The sequence below is a fragment of the Mirounga leonina genome, unplaced genomic scaffold (assembly GCF_011800145.1).
Source record: "Mirounga leonina isolate KUSES-001 unplaced genomic scaffold, KU_Mleo_1.0 Mir_153, whole genome shotgun sequence".
Lineage (NCBI taxonomy): Eukaryota > Metazoa > Chordata > Mammalia > Carnivora > Phocidae > Mirounga > Mirounga leonina.
In genome coordinates, this window is record NW_023270387.1 from 19,914,352 (window position 1) to 19,932,310 (window position 17,959).

Here is a 17,959-nt window from a genome sequence, read left to right on the forward strand (position 1 = left end):
AAGGACTAAAGAATCAAGTAAGAAAAAAAAAAAAAAAAGAATCAGGTAAGAATTGTACCTCATGTAAGTCTTTTTATAAAAACTAATTCAAACAGACATTTGTCTGGACCCAAATTGACTTGGTTATTAGGTTGGTGCTGGAGTTTGTCATTAAAATATTGTCAAGATGGTTGTTCCCTTGTCATAAAAATGGTTGTGTTGGTCCAGTGTTTACAGATGGCCTGTGTAGGCCCAGAAGGTACACACACTGCTTAGCCACCACTAGCTATGATTCATAAGGAAAGGTGGGGAAGCAAACCGAGGAAAGGGAAGTGGAGTGAAACAAAACAAGTAGACATTCGGGGCAACTGAGGAACAAGGAGTAAACGAAATCCAGGACTTTGAACTACACAGGCCCAGAGAACAAGGGGGTGGAGGTGAAGGAAGCAACCTCCTGCCACATCAGGAGGAGCAAGGGGTCGCTGTGTGTTAAAGCACCAAGGACCAGCATGGCTGCGAGCAAGCACGAGCACGCATTTGCTGTGTACCTACAGGTCCTAGAGGGTTTCGAGACGTCGCCATAGGTAAAATCAGGATGCTGAGCTTCAGACATAAAACCTTGTTGGGGGGGAGGGGGTTTTGGGGGGGCGCCTGGGTGGCTCAGTCAGTTAAGCTTCCAACTCTTGATTTCAGCTCAGGTCTTGATCTCAGAGTCATGAGTTCGAGCCGCCTTGGGCTCCACACTGGGCGTGGATCCTACTAAAAACAAAACAAAACAAGCTTGTGAGGAGCAGAGGAGATTGGGATTGCTGTCCTCAGGGCCTTTCTGGAATGGGGTCTCATAAGCACAGAGACACTAAATGCAGTGCACGGCTCACAACATTTGCTCCTGCCTAAGATGTCCTTCTGCCCGTCTCTAGCCCCCTCATCCAAGAAGCCTTCCTGGATCATCCCAATTTTCAATCATTTCTCCCACACCTCAACTCCCATAATGCTTACTCTGCATCACTCATTTGGCAACTATCATTTATTACTTAAATATATCTCATATATATATACATATAGATATATATACACATCTATAACTATACATATATCTACATATATGTGCACACATATACATATGTACTTTTATCATCAGACTGTTAGATCCAGGAGAGAAGAAACTATGTCTGTTTTTGCTAACCACTATAATCTATCCCATGAAGCCCAGTGCAAGTGCTGGGTTGTTGTACAGAGCACCTTAGAGGTGAAAACACAGAATTCAAAGTTAGAACTCCTGCATTTTCGCTCTGGTTCTGTAATTCACCAGAGGGCTAATTCTAGACAAGTCATTTAACCTCTCTAGGCCTTACTTTGTCCTCAGAAAAAGGGGTTAAAAATATTAATACCTCCCCACACAATTCTCATGAGCACCAAATTAAATCATGAATTCGGTAGCACTTTGGAAAACGCTATTCCAATGTAGAATAATGTTATTATTCTGCTCTGAGTTTTGATCTAGATTTTTCCCTTGAATGACGATATAGCCTTGGGTAAGTTCATCAACTCTTTTGCTTCTTCATCTGTAAATAGGAAACATAAGGCCGACGTCACAGGATTGCTGTTAAGAATGAAATGGAACCACATAGATGATGTGGTTAGCACAACACAGAGCACCTAGTAGTCACTCAGGAGTGCTGGTTCCTTCCGCTGTCTTTCCAAGTATATTAAACCTTCTCTATTGCATCCCTGGTCGCATCCTGCACACAACAGAAGTTCAAGAAGTATTTCCTCTTCTGGATAATGCTGCTAATGATAAGGATACTGCTGATGATTGCTACCAACTATGGGTGAAGAGCACTTAGTGGTCAGTTAATGCCCAGCAAACCTGATTTGAATGCACCCCTTGAGCCTTGTGCTTTCTTCCCCTCTCCTTTAGGACGTGTGGGGTGAGGGTGGGAGGAGGCCTCCAGTCTGGCAGAGGCCCCTTTAAAAATGTACCCAGGCTCCTCCTCTGCCAACCAAGTTGCTAAAAATACTACTACAGCAAAAGCTGAAATATTTGCAGAGAAAACTGAATTTCCTGCTACCCCAACCCCCTCCATTCAAATGGGTGAAATCCTGACCTAAGAAGCCCCCAGATCAGCTCCACCAGAGGCATCGGCCTCCTACTTTCCACCCTCATCTTATCATGGAGTCCGTCTGTGGGCTTGAGCTGTGATGTTATGTTCAGAAAGTGCCCACTCCAAGGAAAGGAAGCCACAAGTATTGGCAAATAGCTTGCCATGTGCCTTGGCTTTTCTCTCTGCTTACGAGGACCAACTCTCTCCAAATCCCCCACCATCTGTCCCCAGATGGATCCATATTGGACCCCAAAAGCTTCCCACTAATCCATCTCTTATATTTTCTTTTGTCTAAAATCTCTTCCTCTGCTGGCCCTGGCTTCGACTTTGTGCCCCTCCCCTGCCGTGCTCCCTGCACGATGCAGCCCACCGCCCCCACATGTCCCGGCTCCCTCTCTAACCTGGCCCTCCGGAGTTCATCTCATTTCCAGGCTGCCAGTCCCTCTCCTTCAATAGCTGGGGGGGGGGGGGGGGCCTCAGAGTTTATGAAATTCAAAGAGGCACGGAGGACAGCTACAGAGCTCAAGTCCAGCTAGTTAATAAGTGACCCTCCAAAAGATGACCTTGGCACCCAAGTCCTCGTGGGGAGTGTCATCTGGCACGACTCTGCCAAGCTCCTGAGCTTTGCAGAGTGAGGCAGCCTGCTCCCCAAAGCCGCCAGACCCAGGCATTCCACACAGCTCCTGTCCCTTCTCCTTGCTCATCTGTTTGAGCAGGGGCTCGGAGTTCCACCGAGCCCATCTTGCTGTTGAACCCCGGCCACCTAGTCCAAAAGAGGAAGCCCTCACCAAGGAAGCACGTACCCCTGATGCGTGATGGCGAAAGGGTGCACTGCCGTGCATGTCTTTGGATGTCAGTGGGTGGCCACGGGCCCACAGTATGTGTCTTGTGGACGTGTTTCTGTGCCTCTGGGTCCATGTGTGTGTCATTTAAATGAGGCTGTGCGTGTCACTGCTCCTTCCTCTGGATCATCTGAGTTTGTGTCTGTCTTCTGATTCCCGTCTCTGCCTTCCTCTCTGTCTACCTTTTCCTTACCTCGGAGACTGCCCATCCCCCACAGCAAGCTCAGTGGCCAGTTCTGCGTGGGCGCCTCAAGTGGGCTGTTGCTGAAATGCTTGTTTTGCGGATGGAACTGACAGTTGCCATTTCTGCTCTTCCATGGGGCCGCCAGTGTTCCGAGACACCCTCACCCCACACAAGGGCATCTTTTAGGAAGAGGGAAGGGCTGTGCTGCCTATGTGGGAGTTTAGGGGGGCATGTTGTAAAGCTACCCCCCCCACTTCAGCTCTGACCAGCAGGAAGAAGGGCCCAGAGGCAGCGCAGCCTGCAGAGGGATGTTGCCTAGCAACTTGGGGGACTTTACTGCAAACTCGCTAAATCCCGAATTCCTCAGCTCTAATTTGGGAAGAGAAAAGCAGAGTCCAGACCTGATACCCATTCTGTCCCCAATTTCCTCCTTCCCTTTCTCCTCTGGATCCTAGATTTGAAGTCCAACCGGAACTGGCCTAAGCGAAGGCCCCAGATGTGCCCATCATTTAGGCAAGGGGCTGAGTTCCCAGGACATCCTGCCATTTGGCAGAGGTGGGGGGATAGAGGATGTGCCAGAGACAGATTGGGGAACAGATTTTCAGTTACAAGGGTGGGTGGGTCCCAAACATGCTGGGAGAGACACCCCTATACCCCAAGCCCTGGAATCCCGGCCAGCATCCAGCTCAGTTTGGGGGGCCAAGCTGCCTAACCCAGTTCCCATCATGAGTGACCACAAGAATTTCCCTCCCACTCATTTTCCCTTTGGCCAGCAAAGCCTGTAGCCCATTCAGGTAGGAAGGAAGCCTGCAGCAGCCCTGCTAGGACTGGCCAGTGGCTGTGGATTCCCTGCAGTGCTGTTCCAGGATCCCCTGTCCCAAGCAGAGCCACAGGGCCTTTTCCCCTCCTTGCTCTGCTTCAGTCAACCTGCCTGAGCAGCCTTCCCTCCTCTGGGACCTTAGCTGAAAAAGACTTTCTGTTTTCTTCGGAGGTGGCCTACTCTATCCACTCAACATGCCACACTGCCTGCTCTCCTACCCGGACAGGCTGCTCCACGATGTTCCTCCCGTATCTCCCTTCTCCAGCCTCTCACAAAGCCCACATCCTTCCTCCACCGTGGACCCCAAAAGACAACCATTTTTTAAATTTCCCAATACTAGGGTTTCGAGTATTTTTCTTCTTCCCAGGGGCAGGGTGAGAGTGACCAGTTTTTGTTTTATTCTGAAGCAATGGATCAAGAGGTTAGGGAGGGGCGCCTGGGTGGCTCAGCAGGTTCAGCAAGGGACTCTTGGTTTTGGCTCAGATCATGAACTCAGGGTGGTGGGATCAGCCCCACGTGGGCCTCCACCCCCCTTAGCAAGGAGTAGGTTTGTCCCTCTCCCTCTGCTCCTCCCCACCCTTGCTCTCTCTCTCTCTCTCTCTCGCTCTCTCTCGCTCTCTCTCGCTCTCTCTCGCTCTCTCCCCCCTCTCTCTATCTCTAAAATAAATTAATTTTTAAAAAAGAGGTTAGGGAGATTCTGGACTGGGGAGTGGGAGGGAAGGGTATTTCTCCCAAGCTAGTGTCTATGCATAAATACATACATTAGATAGATGATAGATGATAGATAGATAGGTAACGGGGACCTCGCCAGTAGGGTGATTACCCACCTATGCAGGCCGGGCACCGTCTGCATTTATCTGCACAGCGTGTGTACAAGGTCTGTGTAGTTATTTTCAGGTGGTGTCTGTAGAGTCTGCACGCAGCCGTGCGCGTTTTGGCGAGCCGGGGCAGTGCCACATATACACATGTGGGGCTTGTGAGCTTTCGTGTTTATGCGTGCTCACCCTCAGGTTTTGTACTGACAGCTTTCTTGGTTCCGTAGCAGAGTGATGATGGGACTTTTTTAAACGCACGTCTTAGGGGGCTTTTCTTTGAGGACTGGCGGGGGTGAGGGGAGGAGGAGTTAGAGGCAGCCATATTTGGGACTCTAGCTAAGTTGTGGAAGTGTGGGGAGGTGGGTGAGGGGTACGTGGTTTTCCACATGCGGGTGGGAGGGGTGTTGTGCCCAGATGTGAGTGTGTTTGTGCCCGGGATGTCGGGGGCCTCCCTCTGCCTGCGGCGGCATACATCTGCCTGGCAGTCTGCCGCCTCAGCAAACAAGGGGGTTGAATTTGGGAGGATGGGGTGTGTAGGAGGAATGGATGGAAGTGTGTAGGCGGAGGGGTTGGGGCAGGAGGGGGAGCGAGGCAGAGGGAGCAGGGAGGGGGCGTGGTCCTCCCTGTAAAATCCCCGCCCGCCCTGCCGGAGCCTTCTCCTGATTGGCTTCTCGACCGAAGGGCTCAGGTTACATTCGCGAGCAGAGCGGAGCGCGGGAGAGAGGACCCGAGAGCGGAGCGGCTGCTTCGGCGCTGGTCAGCGGGCACCCCAAGGCCCCAGAGTCCCCACCCAGCACCACACAGACCCCACCCCCGCCCTGCGCCAGCCTGTGCCCCAGCCAAGGACCCCCAACACCAGCATGGACTGCTGCACCGTAAGTTAGAGGGCCGGGGGGACGGGCACTCAGCTTGATCTGGGGCAAGGGGCTCCCAAGAACCCCCTGGAGGGAGAGTAAGGGATGGAAGTGCATTTGAGGGTGCAGAAGACCCAGGAGCAATAAGGGGTGCCTGCGGAGACGTGGGTGGTGGGTGGTGAAAGGTACCCGCCTGACTTGGAAGCCCTAGGAAAAATGCTCCCCAACTCGCGGGGGCGTCTGGACGCCCATCCGCCAGGCAGTCCAGGTTGGACCGGGGACTCTGCAGGGCTCTGCAGCAGCGAAGCTGCAGGTTAGACGAGAAGAGGAACTTCCCCCGGAGAGACGCTGTAAACTGTAGCGAAGCTGCGGCGACTCCTTTCGGTCTCCTTTCCCCTGGCTTTCGCCCTCACTCCATTCCCCATCCCACTGCCACCGCCGTAGGTGGGCAGACAGGATGATCTCCGTGACCCTCGTGTACAGCGCGGGGGGCCGGGGGGTGGACAGTCAGTTCATATTGGTTAGCTCAGGAATGATGATGGGCAGCAGAGAGCCTAGTCAGTGTGGTTCTGGGGAGGGGTTGGCCCGTCCCCCAACGCCATCTAGCCCCGGAGGGGGCTGGGTGAAGTGACCGCGAGGGAGCCCTGCTGGCGAGGCAAGGAAGTGTCTGCAATTTGTCAGCGCCCACACGGAGACCTGGAGGCTGCGAGTGCCTGATGCCCAAGTAGATTGCTGCTAAGGTGACTTGGGTACGAAAGCGCCTGGCACAGGACCTGGCTCCTAGCACCCCAGAGGAGTACAGTGATCATACATATATGGAATGTGTTTATTTATTTTCTATTTTTAATTATTTATTTTTAGCCCCTACATATGGAGAAAGACTACTCCAAAGTCCTTGCGTTCTCTGCCATTCAGTCAACCCAGCTAATGATACAAGAGGTTATGACTTTGCCTGCTCCCCACCCTCCACCCTATGGCTTACAAAAGAAAAGAAAAAAAAAAAAAAGTGAGGTTTGGAAGGAAAGAATAGCCCAGTTTATAAGAGATGAGACTTCCCTATGTCTGGGTACCAAGAGGCAGAAAGAACTTAGGGGTAAATCATTGTAGTTGTTATTACGATTTTGATTCATTAACATCAGTAATATTGGTCAATTTGTGATTGCTTACCATATTAACTTTATATTTAATCATCACAACAACCCTGTGAGGCCCTGTCCCAGATCTGCAGGGCTAAAGGACTAAGCAAGAGACAGCACCATTGCAAGAATGTGCGGGGGGGGCCGAGGGGGGTAAGAAAATAAAGAAGAGGTGACAGGCAGAGGGCTGGAACAGGGCTGAGACTGAGCATCTTCCTACCCCATCCCCATTCTGTGGAGGTGGACTGAGAGCTGGAAGGGAGCTGGGACATGTAGAGAACAGAGTGCATCTGGGGTCTAGAGGCCCTCTTTTTTTTTCTTTCTTTTTTTTAAGTAAGCTCTACGCCCAAACCCCTCTACATCAACCCCTCTCGCCTGAGCCAGCCAGGCACCCCAAGGCAGGGCCCTCTGTATCTTTCATTCTGGGGCTCTCCTTGCTGACCATCTGACCTGGTGTTGGGAAACACTTAGTCCTGCCTTATTTCCTTCTTGCCCCTTGGTAAGGAAGCTCGAGAAGAAAACAGAGCTTTTTTTTTTTTTTTTTAAGAGGCAGAGCTGCTGATTCAAATGTACCAGTTGCTGATTTACATAGTCACATATATATGACTTCCCTCCATTCACTTAATATGAAAAGGCAAGGAGACATTTTTTTTGGATTCCACTCATTTCTTTCGCTTAGTCTGGTTGACTTGGTCTAACTGAACTCATAGAAATAATTACCTGCCCTGAGGCTTCCGAATCCCATCACAATTTGTTAGCTCTGTGGCCTTGGGTAAATTGCAACATGTCTTTGAGGCTGTTTTTTGACCTCTGAAGTGGGGATTAAGTGAGGTGATGTGTGCAAAGCACAGGGCCTGGCATATAGTAAGCAATAGGTAGGGATAATTCTTTTTTTTTTTTTTAAGATTTATTTATTTATTTATTTGAGAGAGAGCACAAGAATGCGGTGAGGGGCAGATGGAGAAGCAGACTCTCCACTGAGCAGGGAGCCCTATGCGGGGCTCAATCCTGGGACTCCAGGATCATGACCTGAGCCGAAGGCAGAGGCTTAAACCAACTGAGCCACCCAGGCGCCCTAGCGGGGATAATTCTTAAGGCTTTTAGGATTGGGGACCTAAAGAATTTATCCATCTAGGCCAAGTTCCAGTTGCGGCCCGAAGAAACTGAGACCCCTGGAGGTGAAGTGATACGCCCGCTTGGGACCAGAAGCCATGGTTCCTGTTTTACCCTCTAGTGCACATTTCCACCGCTGGTTCATATGGAGCTCTCAGGCTTTAGAAGGCACCAGCCCAGAACCATGACCCTTCCTGGATTCCTTTTATTCTCTCTCCAGTTCTGCCTGTGGACAGGCCACCTAGCTGCTCTGCCCTGAGAATTCAGCTGGAGGGAGAGGGAGCTGATCTGGGGGAGGAGTAGTGTGTTGGATGGTTCTGCCAGTTGTTCTGGGTTTCCATTCTGGATCCGGTTGACGTGGGTAGAGACAGCAGCTTGGTCGTAGCACAGTTGGGGGAAGATACCCCTTCCATAGTTGCTGGCCAAGGGTAGGTGGATCAGGAATGGGTTAGTTGGTTGGTTGGTTGGTTGGTTGGTTTTAAATCGTTGCCCTCTGTTGAGGAGAACCTCTGTTCCCTAAGGATATCCCAAGAGAGGCATGAGCTCTGGGAATCAAGGAACACAAGAGTTGTTTCTGATTACAGGTGGAGAATAAGAGGTCAGAGAGGGAGTGCCAGACCTGCAGAAGACAAAAAGAGTGCCAATCCCCTCAGGCTTCTTAATAACTCTCTGTAACTGCATTTAAATCAATTGTGGGCATCTTGAACACAAATTGCAGAACACTGAAGCCCAGGAAATGAAAACAGCATTGCGAAGATGATGAGGGGAAGCCATTTTTAAAGCAGAAGTCCTTGGGGTGGGGGGTGGAGGGGGGAGGAGAGAATTCCTAGAAGCCACAGGGTCAGATCAAAAGAGTAATGCCTTTTTAACTCCATAGTAACCATATGCATCCCAACCCACATTAATGCTGTGCATAATATTAAGCAACAAAGGGGCTCAGGGACTGAGGCCCTCTCCATTCCAGAGCCTTACTTCTAAAATCAATACCATCTATTCCCTAACCTTTGCCTGTCTCAGCTAGGGCAGGCTGTGGGAGACAGAAACCTGAGGCCCCGGGGGTGGATGTGATTATTACAGGCTGAACCATATGAAATTGGGGTTGTTTTATTTTTTGGCCTATAAAAACAACTATTTCACATCAACTTATTAATTAAAAGAATCATCGTAATAGCTACCATTTATTGAGCAACTAGATTGTGCGAGAAACTGGATGTATATCATGCTGTTTATTCTTCCTCGCAACCCATAGAGGTAGATACGATGATCCTGATTTCAGATGAAGGAGCTGAGACAAGAAAGCATTAGGTAACAAGAGGTAGAGCTTGGTTCATTTTCTTGACTGCCTTTGCTTATCCTACGGAATAGGGGTTGAAAATATACTCTGGACTCTGACATACAAGGGTCTGAATCTGAGGTCCATTAGTAACTATCTGTACAACCTCATGTAAGATTTATAAACACTTACAGCATCAGTTTTATTAGAGGTAAACTAGGATGACAATAAAAGGTGCGTCATAGCTTTGCCAGGACTAAATAAAATAATGTCTCTAAAACACTGTGTTACTGTGCCAGGAACAAGAGAAGTACTTAATGGGGAGCTATTGTCATAACGCCTTTCTTCTGGAGCACACAAGGCCAAGGGCTTCTTGCTCCTCATCTGTCCTTTGTCTTTTTTGGAGTGAAGCCTTTTCTCTGTAGCTTCTTCCAGACCACCTCGTCTCTGCTGTGTTTGAGTACCTCCTGGGGAGCACTGGAAAAGGAAGAATCAATGGCAAAGCAGTCTCTGGGCCTCTAGCCCTAGGTGGAGGGAGGCTGACTCACCCGGGGTTAGCCCCACCTTCACCCTAATTCCAGCTTTGAGCCCTGATGTAATTTTACTTAGGGAGGGGACTGGCCTGATTCTTCTACACCCTGTCCCAGGGAATCCTGGACTCAGAAGGGGCCCTTCTGATCTGGAGGCACCCTCTGAGGACAGGGGGGAGGGGCAGCCACATCCAGGAGTCCCTGGGCTGTCTACTTTGCTCCTCCCAGCCCACCCTCCATCAGCTCTGCCGCTCTCCAGCTCAGCCGCTGGTGATGGACCCTTCGCTCAGCTCACTCAGGGCTCTCTGGCTGTCTTGGACCCCATCCCACCGTGCACGACTCTTTCCTGAGTTGGAAACACAGCTGTGTCCACCTGACCATGACCCTAACTTTTTGCTTGCCGCTCTCCAGGAGGGACACACACACACACACACACACACACCCCAGCGCGCGCGGCCCTTGCTCAGCCCTTCCCCACGCCCATAGCTCCCCTCTCTGCGCTTCCCACTCGCGCGTCGGTTCCCCCCAAGGCTCTACTCCTACCCTACCCTGTCGGGGTCTCATCCCAGTCATCCCACGAGTACCCCCTGCCCCGCCCCCAGGAGAGCGCGTGCTCCAAGCCGGACGACGACATCCTAGACATCCCGCTGGACGATCCTGGCGCCAACGCAGCGGCGGCCAAAATCCAGGCGAGTTTCCGGGGCCACATGGCGCGGAAGAAGATAAAGAGTGGAGAGCGCGGCCGGAAGGGCCCGGGCCACGGGGGAACGGGCGGAGCTGGGGGCGCCCGGGGAGGCGCGGGCGGCGGCCCCAGCGGAGACTAGGCCAGGTGAGGCGGGCGGGGCGCGGCGGGCGGCAGGTTCCCCCTTCCCAAACCCGGGACCTGCCGAGAGCGGCCCCGCTCCCCCTCCGAAGGAGCCCGGAGACTACGGGCGGGCTGCGGGGTGGAGAGGGAGCTAAGGGTCGGGGGCTCCCAGGCGAGCCCTGGGGTGGGTGGCTGGGAGGAGGCTGAGGGTGCTGCGGGTTCCGAGAGCTCACCTGTTCCTCTCCTCCCTCCTTCTGCCCCGCCCTGGACCGAAGAACTGAGCATTTTCAAAGGTAATGAATAAGACTCGGAAGCGGGTGGGAGGCCTGAGGGGGAGAAAAGGACCAAATCCCCCACCCTTCCCTCTGCCCGCCGTCACCCCCTCCAGCCTGCGGGTTTTCATCTGGACGCCTGAGGCTGCGACAGGGACACACCTGGACCAACACAGAAACGCAGCCACCCCCATTTGGCTGCACAAACCCGGCCTGAGGCTGTAAACACTGCGGCGCGCACACGCACTGCCCACGGGCTTATTTCAGCTCAGTGACTCGGGTGGGGGGTTCTGGGTGACTGAGGTCCCCTGGCGCTCCCCGCCCTGGTGTCCTGGTTCAGGAAGGGAGAAGGAAGGGGGAGAGGAAGTACCCGGGAGGGCAGGTGCTCAGACCTTCTCTGTCCTCAGTTGCCAAGGAGAGATGGATGCCGCGTCCCCTTCGCAGTGACGAGACTTCCCTGCCGTGTTTGTGATCCTCTCCTTCCCACCAGCCTGCCAGCTTCAGGAGCCCTCCCTGCGTCCCCAGAGACTCCCTCTCCCAGGCAGGCTCCGTCGAGGAGTCGCTAAGTCCGTGCCCTTTTAGTTAGTCCTCCAGTCTAATATGGTCCCCATTCGCCCTTCCTTCCCACCCTAGCCCCAAACCCCGCGCTCTCACATCTTCCTTCTTTTGCTTCTCGCCCACCTCTGCCCGCACCCCGCATGCCGCTCTGCCTCCGCAGCCTCCGTGCACTTCCCTGCGCGCACTGCGGAGGGCGCCCTAAGCGTCGCCCAAGTACACTAACTTAAAAAAAAAAAAAGTCCTTTCGTTCTGTGCGCAGATAAAGGGGGCGCTCTGCGTCTCTGTGCTGTTCGCGCCCCAGCCTAGCCCCAGAACTTTGGCTCTGGGGTGAGGAGAGAGGGAAAGAGGGTTTTTATGGTGTTGGATACCTCCTGCTCTGATCGTAAGGGAAGTACCTATTTCGCACCCCAACCCCACGCCTGCCTGTAATCTGCTTCCCCTCTCCCCGGCGCACCCCGAGAGCCACCTCTCCAGCTCTCATCTTGTTTATGCAAACGCCGAGCTCCTGGGAGGCTCGGTAGGAGGAGCCTGCCGCGGCCCCGCCCCCACCCTGCTAGCCCCGCCCCCCGCCGGGCTCCTGGGGCTGTGGCCCGAAGGATTTTTATCTCCGTGTGTGCATGTGACCGTGCTGGGTTGGAATGTGAACAATAAAGAGGAATGTCCAAGTATTCAGAGGGTGCCGGAGGGGAGGGAGTTTGGGTGCACAAGGCCATCGCCTGAACCATCACCTGAAGCTTGAGCAAATTTCACTTGACCAAACCCGAAAGTGGAGGTGAGGAGGGGAAAAAATGGGAAGAGGACCTTGTTAAAACCTACTCGATTGGAGCCAACCAAACTTCCCACCTACAGCATCTCATTTGGGACCCCAAGCCCATTCCTTCGCGTCCTGGTAATACTCTTTGTGCCGCCTAGAGGAATTAGCTATGCCGGCAGAAAGAAGAGGGAGACAATATGGTACCCAAAGGCTTTAATTCTTGATATTCCCCCTCAAGGATAGGGGAAGAAATCACACAACCATAGGGAGCTTGGACTTGGTGGTCGTCACACTATTGGCAGAGGGGGGCCTCTCCAGGAGCCCTTTGCTAGAATCAGCTCTCACAGAAGTTTGCTCTGAAATCCCAGGCGCAATGGCATCCTCCCTGATATAAGAAAATTTTTAGTGAAGGTTGGGGGCATCCCTCAAAGGAGACCCCCCCATCCTCTAACCCAAAGACTTTAAATTTTAATGTGCCTGAAAATCATCTGTGGAATTTGGGTTGAAATGAAGATTCCAGGCCCCATCTCACACACACACACACACACACACACACACACACACACACACACACGCACACTGCTTCAGGAGGAATAGGAAGTAGCTGGAATCTGGTATTTTCTGTCCAGGGAATCTGAAGACCACACTTTGAGAAATATTGCTCTGAGCCCTCTTCTGGACCCCACGGCTGACAGCTAACGGGTGACAGAGGCAGCTTTGCCTCTCCTTTCCTTACTCCCCCACACAGAAGAACTAAACTCAGTTGAAGGCTCAGGACTAATCCAACTCTTGGCATCCATACCCGGTGTGTGTATATATATATATATATATATATATATGAAAAGGACTTAAAAACTGAAAATTCTTTTAAGTGTGAGGAGGGTGAGGGAAGCCGTGAACCAAGTCCTCCACCCTGTGCATCGCTCACTCGCAAGCACACTTGCTCTACCTGCCACCCCCACCACCGAATCCCAGAGCTGAGCAGCACTCCTTACCCCCAAACAACCCGAAATATGTCAGAGTCTGAGGGCTGAAGTCACCTACTCATAACCCAAGCCCTTTTCTCCTTTTCTGTAACCCCCACCCAGCCCTCCTGCTCACCGAATGTCACTACCCCCATATGTCTCCTTGGGCTTCTTCCTCCTCTCTTTCTGGAACCTTATCAGGCAGAATGCAGCAACTGACAGGAACAGCACGCCCAGGAGCACCCCAATCAGGGCCCCAGCCACTCGGCCTTTGGATGGGTCTAAAGAGGACACAGGGAACTCGGAGGGGCAGACCTTCCTGGCCTCTCCCCAGGTGTCTCACGCAGCCTCCCCAGCCCAGGCCTGCCAGCCGGGCCTCTGCCCAGCATTCCCTACCAGTCACAGAGAGGGTCAGCTCACAGGACGCACTGCCCATCTGGTTGGTGGCCACACAGCGGTAGGTGCCAGAATTGGTCAGGGAGAGATTGGTGAGAATGAGCTGGCCAGACACCTCATCTAGAGGGTAAGGAGGAAGTGTTCCATCATTCATTCAACTCACAGGGAGCACCTACTATGATGAAAACATATTTCATCCTTAACACAATCCTGTCAGGAAGGGACTAACCTCATTTATTAGGGGGGACCCTGGCTCAGAGAAGGAAAGTAATTGTCCGAGGTGACCCAGAAAGGAAGTGCCAAAGTCACTGCCACTTCCGTGCTCTTTCCACCCTGCACAGCTGCCTTTTCAGGGAAGGAGGAGATGGCACACTCATGGGATTGGGGTGGGGTGCTTACTGGCTGATGTCAGGCTCCTGGTTGGGGTGAAGGGAAGGCTTGATTGCTAGAAACTGTACCTTCTGGGGTAGCTCAAATGTTTACTAAGCTGTTTACCCTCCCTTTAGAAGGCAGAGCACACACCAGATGATCCAGAGGGCTCTCTGGATTGATAAAGGGGTGTGCTGGGGCTGGGGCAAGGGACAGGGCACTGGAACAAGTATGAGGAAGCTGAGAAGACAAGGCTCTTACCCATTTACCTGGTTCCTCCCAAGACACTGACTAAATGATTCAAGCCAGTCCATGTTACTCTGCCTCAGTTTCCTCTCTGGGAAGCTTGGAAATGATTCGTGACCCTCAAGAAATCCCCAAAAGTGGAAATCATAGAAGACCCCCTCTCTTCCCCCTGTCTTCCACTGTCATCCAAGACACCAGGAGTACATGTAACTTGAGAAATGCTCCCAGGAGCACAGAGCCACAGACCACAGGAAGCCAGACAGGAGGGAGCAATACAGGACCCCAGGGAAGAAGCAGGGAATGGTACGGTGGTCTATCTCAGACCCACAGGCACAGAACCGATAAGTGAGGGGGTGTGGAGTTTAGAGACCAGGTGTGCCCAGGTCCTGAGTCCCCTCTTCCCTGATACCCCAGGCCCTTACCTTGCATCATGCTGCCAGGAGAAGGTGTAGGGAAAGATCCAAGGCGTACCCAGTTGTACACTGGCCTGGGGGCTCCCTGGGAAGAGCTGCACTTCAGGGCAGCAGAGCCCCCCACGGAGGTCTGACCACTCTTACTGCACAAGGGACTACTGGGGGGCACTGCAAGAATCACAGAAAGTACTTTAGCCATCTTTTAGCCCCACCCCCCCATCACGTGCTAGATTTCCTGCTCCAGTACTCCCACCAAATAGTAGTCCACTTCTCTTCACATTCCACTGCATCCCCAGGAAATGATTGCCACTATTGGAAATTCTGATTGTTAGAAAATTCTTCCTCGTGTTGAGCCAAAATCTGTGTTAATATAATATCTACCCATTTGGTCCCAATTTCTGCCCACAAAGAGAAATGAAAAATTTCTCCTCCACAGGACAAGCCTTCAGATATTTGAATGCAATTGTTACACACCTCCTAAATCTTCACTTTTCCACCTAGACATCCCCAGCCTCTTTCATAGTTTCTGTTTGCTCATCTCTGAGCAGGTTCTGGGTTGGAGTGAGATGGAAATTGTGAACACAAGGTTGGTGCCTAGTGACAGAGACCCTTGTTCCTTTAATGGCCACTCCCCTTCTCTGCCACTGACATATGGAGAGACAGAATCTGAGCTACAAATGGGACGTTCCCCCAAAGATAGAGTTGTCTGGGGCATGACTCAGATCCCTATATATGGGAAGAGCTTTCTCTCTCTTGAATCCTTTGTGACTAGAGACTGAGGGAAGAGGCATTCTTTGTGGAGGGTGGAGGACTTTGGGAAGGAGGTATTTTCCCTTGGGGTCCCCAGTGCAGTGTGTGCTTGGGCTGGAAATCAGGGATCTGGGGGAGGGAACTTAGCAGGGCCAGCGCAATCTTTTTCAGTACATGGGTGGCTGGTGGGTCCCCAGCCTGCCTTACCAAGCACTGTAAGGTTGATTAGCCCCAACCCATTGGTGTAGAAATCTGGCGGGTTATTAACTTGGCAGAGGTAGGTTCCAGTGTCCGAGGGGTCAACATCAGTCAGCTTCAGGGTGGCCACCCCTCCTGTGGGGGGGTTCTGAAGCAGGCTGGCCCTCTTTGCCTTAGAACCAGTTGGATACAGATGGCCACTGGTGAAATACAGGATCTGGGGAGAAGCAGAAGACACACATATGTGCCTTTTTCTGCCTGGCGTCAACTCTACAGTCCTTTCTCCAAAGCAGGTATAAGAAGGTATTAGAGGCCCCTCCTTTTATACCAGACAGGGAAGCTGATGCTCTGGAGCCAGAACCAGCAAGGTCTATCTGTCCCCAAATACCATCCCTTCCCAAGGGCTAAATAAACTAGTTTTATTGCTTTCAGCTAAGCCCGGCTCTCAATCTGAGGGGGGAAATTAATGCAAATATTCCTGGAAGGGGCGGCATTTGATCCTACTAACAATCACCAGAGCTTAGCATTAATGAAACTGGGACTGCACAAGGATAGGGGAGTTGCTTGTAGGAGCTCCGGGAGAGAGGTTGGATATACAGGGCCATATATGGCATACGGAGTCATGCAGACTGTGGTCCTAAGAAGATCTAGAAAGACTCCACTCATTTTTTCATCCAAGCATGCTGATCCCCAACCCACCCTCTCTGACCCGCACCCTCATCCTGGGTGGGCCCTCTGTTCCAGCCTCTCCCAGCCAACCCCACCAAGAGGCCGGAGGGCCGCCCCACTCCAGCGCAACGCTCTTAGCTCACCGGGTGGGACTCAGACATGGGCTTCCCAGGCGGCACAAAGCTCCACTCCAGGGCGAAGTTGTCTCCCACCGACGTGCTGTAGCTGCAGGTCAGCTCTGCGGTCTTGCCCACGGGGGTGCTCAGGGGCTCGGCGGGTACCTTCACCTCCACGGCTAGCCCGGGGGCTGGGGGCACACAGAGAGAGGGGAGGCCGGCGGGAGAAGCGCTCGGACGGCGCCAGGCCCGGCGCTGGGGTGGAGTGGAGGTCCGGCCCCGAATCCCGGTGGCGGTCTTGGGGTCCGGCCCAACCCGCGGCTCTCAAGGCCTCCCTCCCTCCTCCAGAGCTCAGCTCCCTCCTCTCAATCCCACCCTTCTCGAAACCTGAGGTTGCCGGGAGGGAGGAGCACACATCTCGGCCGGGTTTTTGTGGGTAAAAGGCCCGAGCCTGGGCCAGGTATGAGGGTGTGCTCGTCAGGGAAAGGAAAACAATAGTCCGGTGGTGGTTAAAGCCTCCCGGGGAGGCCCAACTTGCCCGCCGGCTTGCGTGACTGTGTCCTTCGCCCGCCCGGCCTTCGACGCCTTTCCTCGGCCCCGCCCCGCGGACCCCGGGCCCCTGCGGCCCCGCGCGCCCCCAGCCCGCTCCGCGGGACTGAGCCGGCCCCAGGAGCCGGGGGGCCAGGCGTCTGCCCCCCAGCTCTGACCGCGGTGCCGCCCGCCGCCTCCTCACCGCCCAGGCAGACGAAGCCCAGCAGGGCCCCGCAGAGGAAGGGCCCCGAAAGCCGGGCCATGGCCGAGTCCAGCCGTCTGTGGGTCGGTCTGGGCGTCTGGGTCTGGGGGAGGGAAGGCAGCGCCCACAGGGCGGCCGCCTCTTGCAGGGCAGGAGCGAGACTGGCTATCTCAGAGCAAACAAGGGGAGAGGCCCGTGCCCTCAGGTAAGGAAATGCTCCTCCCTCCTCCAGCCCCAATACTGGAATCATTCGAGCCCTACTCCCTTCTTCCGTCCGCTTCCCCCCCGATTTCTAAAGCTGTCAGGCCCTGGGAAAAGGGCTGGGCTTGGGTGGCACCCCAGGGGGAAGGGATCAGATCTGGAGCGCTCTGTAGACCAACAAAGAGTGGCCCCTGAAGAAGAGGGAGGCATTCTAATAACCTGAGTCGGCAAATGGACATCACCACTTTGGGGTCCCTCCCGGGAGCAGGAGCCCCGGGCAGAAGAGCCTTTCTGACCCTTTCCGAGATTCTTATTCCTTCCTAGTCCTTCTTTTCTCTGGGAGTCCTTCTTCGGCACCTTTATCACTGCTTGCTGAGGTAGGAGTCTCCATGGAAACTAAAGCCAGCTCCCCACTCCCAGAGCCACTCCATTTCTCAGCAGAGAAACTGAGTCTTGGAGGAGACCCCACCCTTGATAGGAAAGGGTGTGGCAGAATTGGGGCACACGCCTGCACCCCATCCTATGTCCAGCTTTCCCTCACCACACTGGAGGGCAAGAAGATGTGTTTGTTAAGGACTCAGTGGTCTGGGAGAGGGAAGAACAAGTCAGGTTTCTCCCTCCTGCCCTTAAGAGGAAGCAGGAGATTAAGAGCACCCACACCCGAAGTCCGTGAGTACTCAAGCCCTAGCAGAAAGGGCACCGGGTTTCATCCCCTTGCTGCTCAGAATGGGTTAGGGTCTTCCTGGCCTCAAACTTCTGGGGCCTTCCGCAGTCACCTGATAGCTAATGACCTCCCTTTTTTTTTTTTTTTTTAAGACTTATTTATTTATTTGAGAGAGAGAGAGAGAGAACAAGCAGGATGG

At 53.2% G+C, this 17,959-nt stretch overlaps 2 protein-coding genes across 2 annotated transcripts; one reads left to right on the plus strand and one right to left on the minus strand.

Moving 5' to 3' along the window:
• The first annotated feature begins 5,433 nt into the window (after positions 1 to 5,433).
• NRGN (neurogranin) lies at positions 5,434 to 11,954 on the plus strand. Its single transcript, XM_035009203.1, has 4 exons — positions 5,434 to 5,620; positions 10,254 to 10,480; positions 10,732 to 10,749; positions 11,136 to 11,954. Exons 1-2 carry the CDS (start codon positions 5,606 to 5,608, stop codon positions 10,473 to 10,475), a joined length of 237 nt encoding a protein of 78 aa, XP_034865094.1. The 5' UTR covers positions 5,434 to 5,605; the 3' UTR covers positions 10,476 to 10,480; positions 10,732 to 10,749; positions 11,136 to 11,954.
• Positions 11,955 to 12,129: 175 nt separating this feature from the next.
• On the minus strand, positions 12,130 to 17,832 carry VSIG2 (V-set and immunoglobulin domain containing 2). The gene is made up of 7 exons (XM_035009204.1): positions 16,896 to 17,832; positions 16,190 to 16,353; positions 15,387 to 15,594; positions 14,439 to 14,597; positions 13,402 to 13,521; positions 13,142 to 13,286; positions 12,130 to 12,425 (listed from the first exon to the last, which is right to left on the minus strand). The coding sequence occupies exons 1-7, from the start codon at positions 17,143 to 17,145 to the stop codon at positions 12,293 to 12,295; spliced, it is 1,179 nt and encodes a 392-aa protein (XP_034865095.1). The 5' UTR covers positions 17,146 to 17,832; the 3' UTR covers positions 12,130 to 12,292.
• Positions 17,833 to 17,959: the final 127 nt, after the last annotated feature.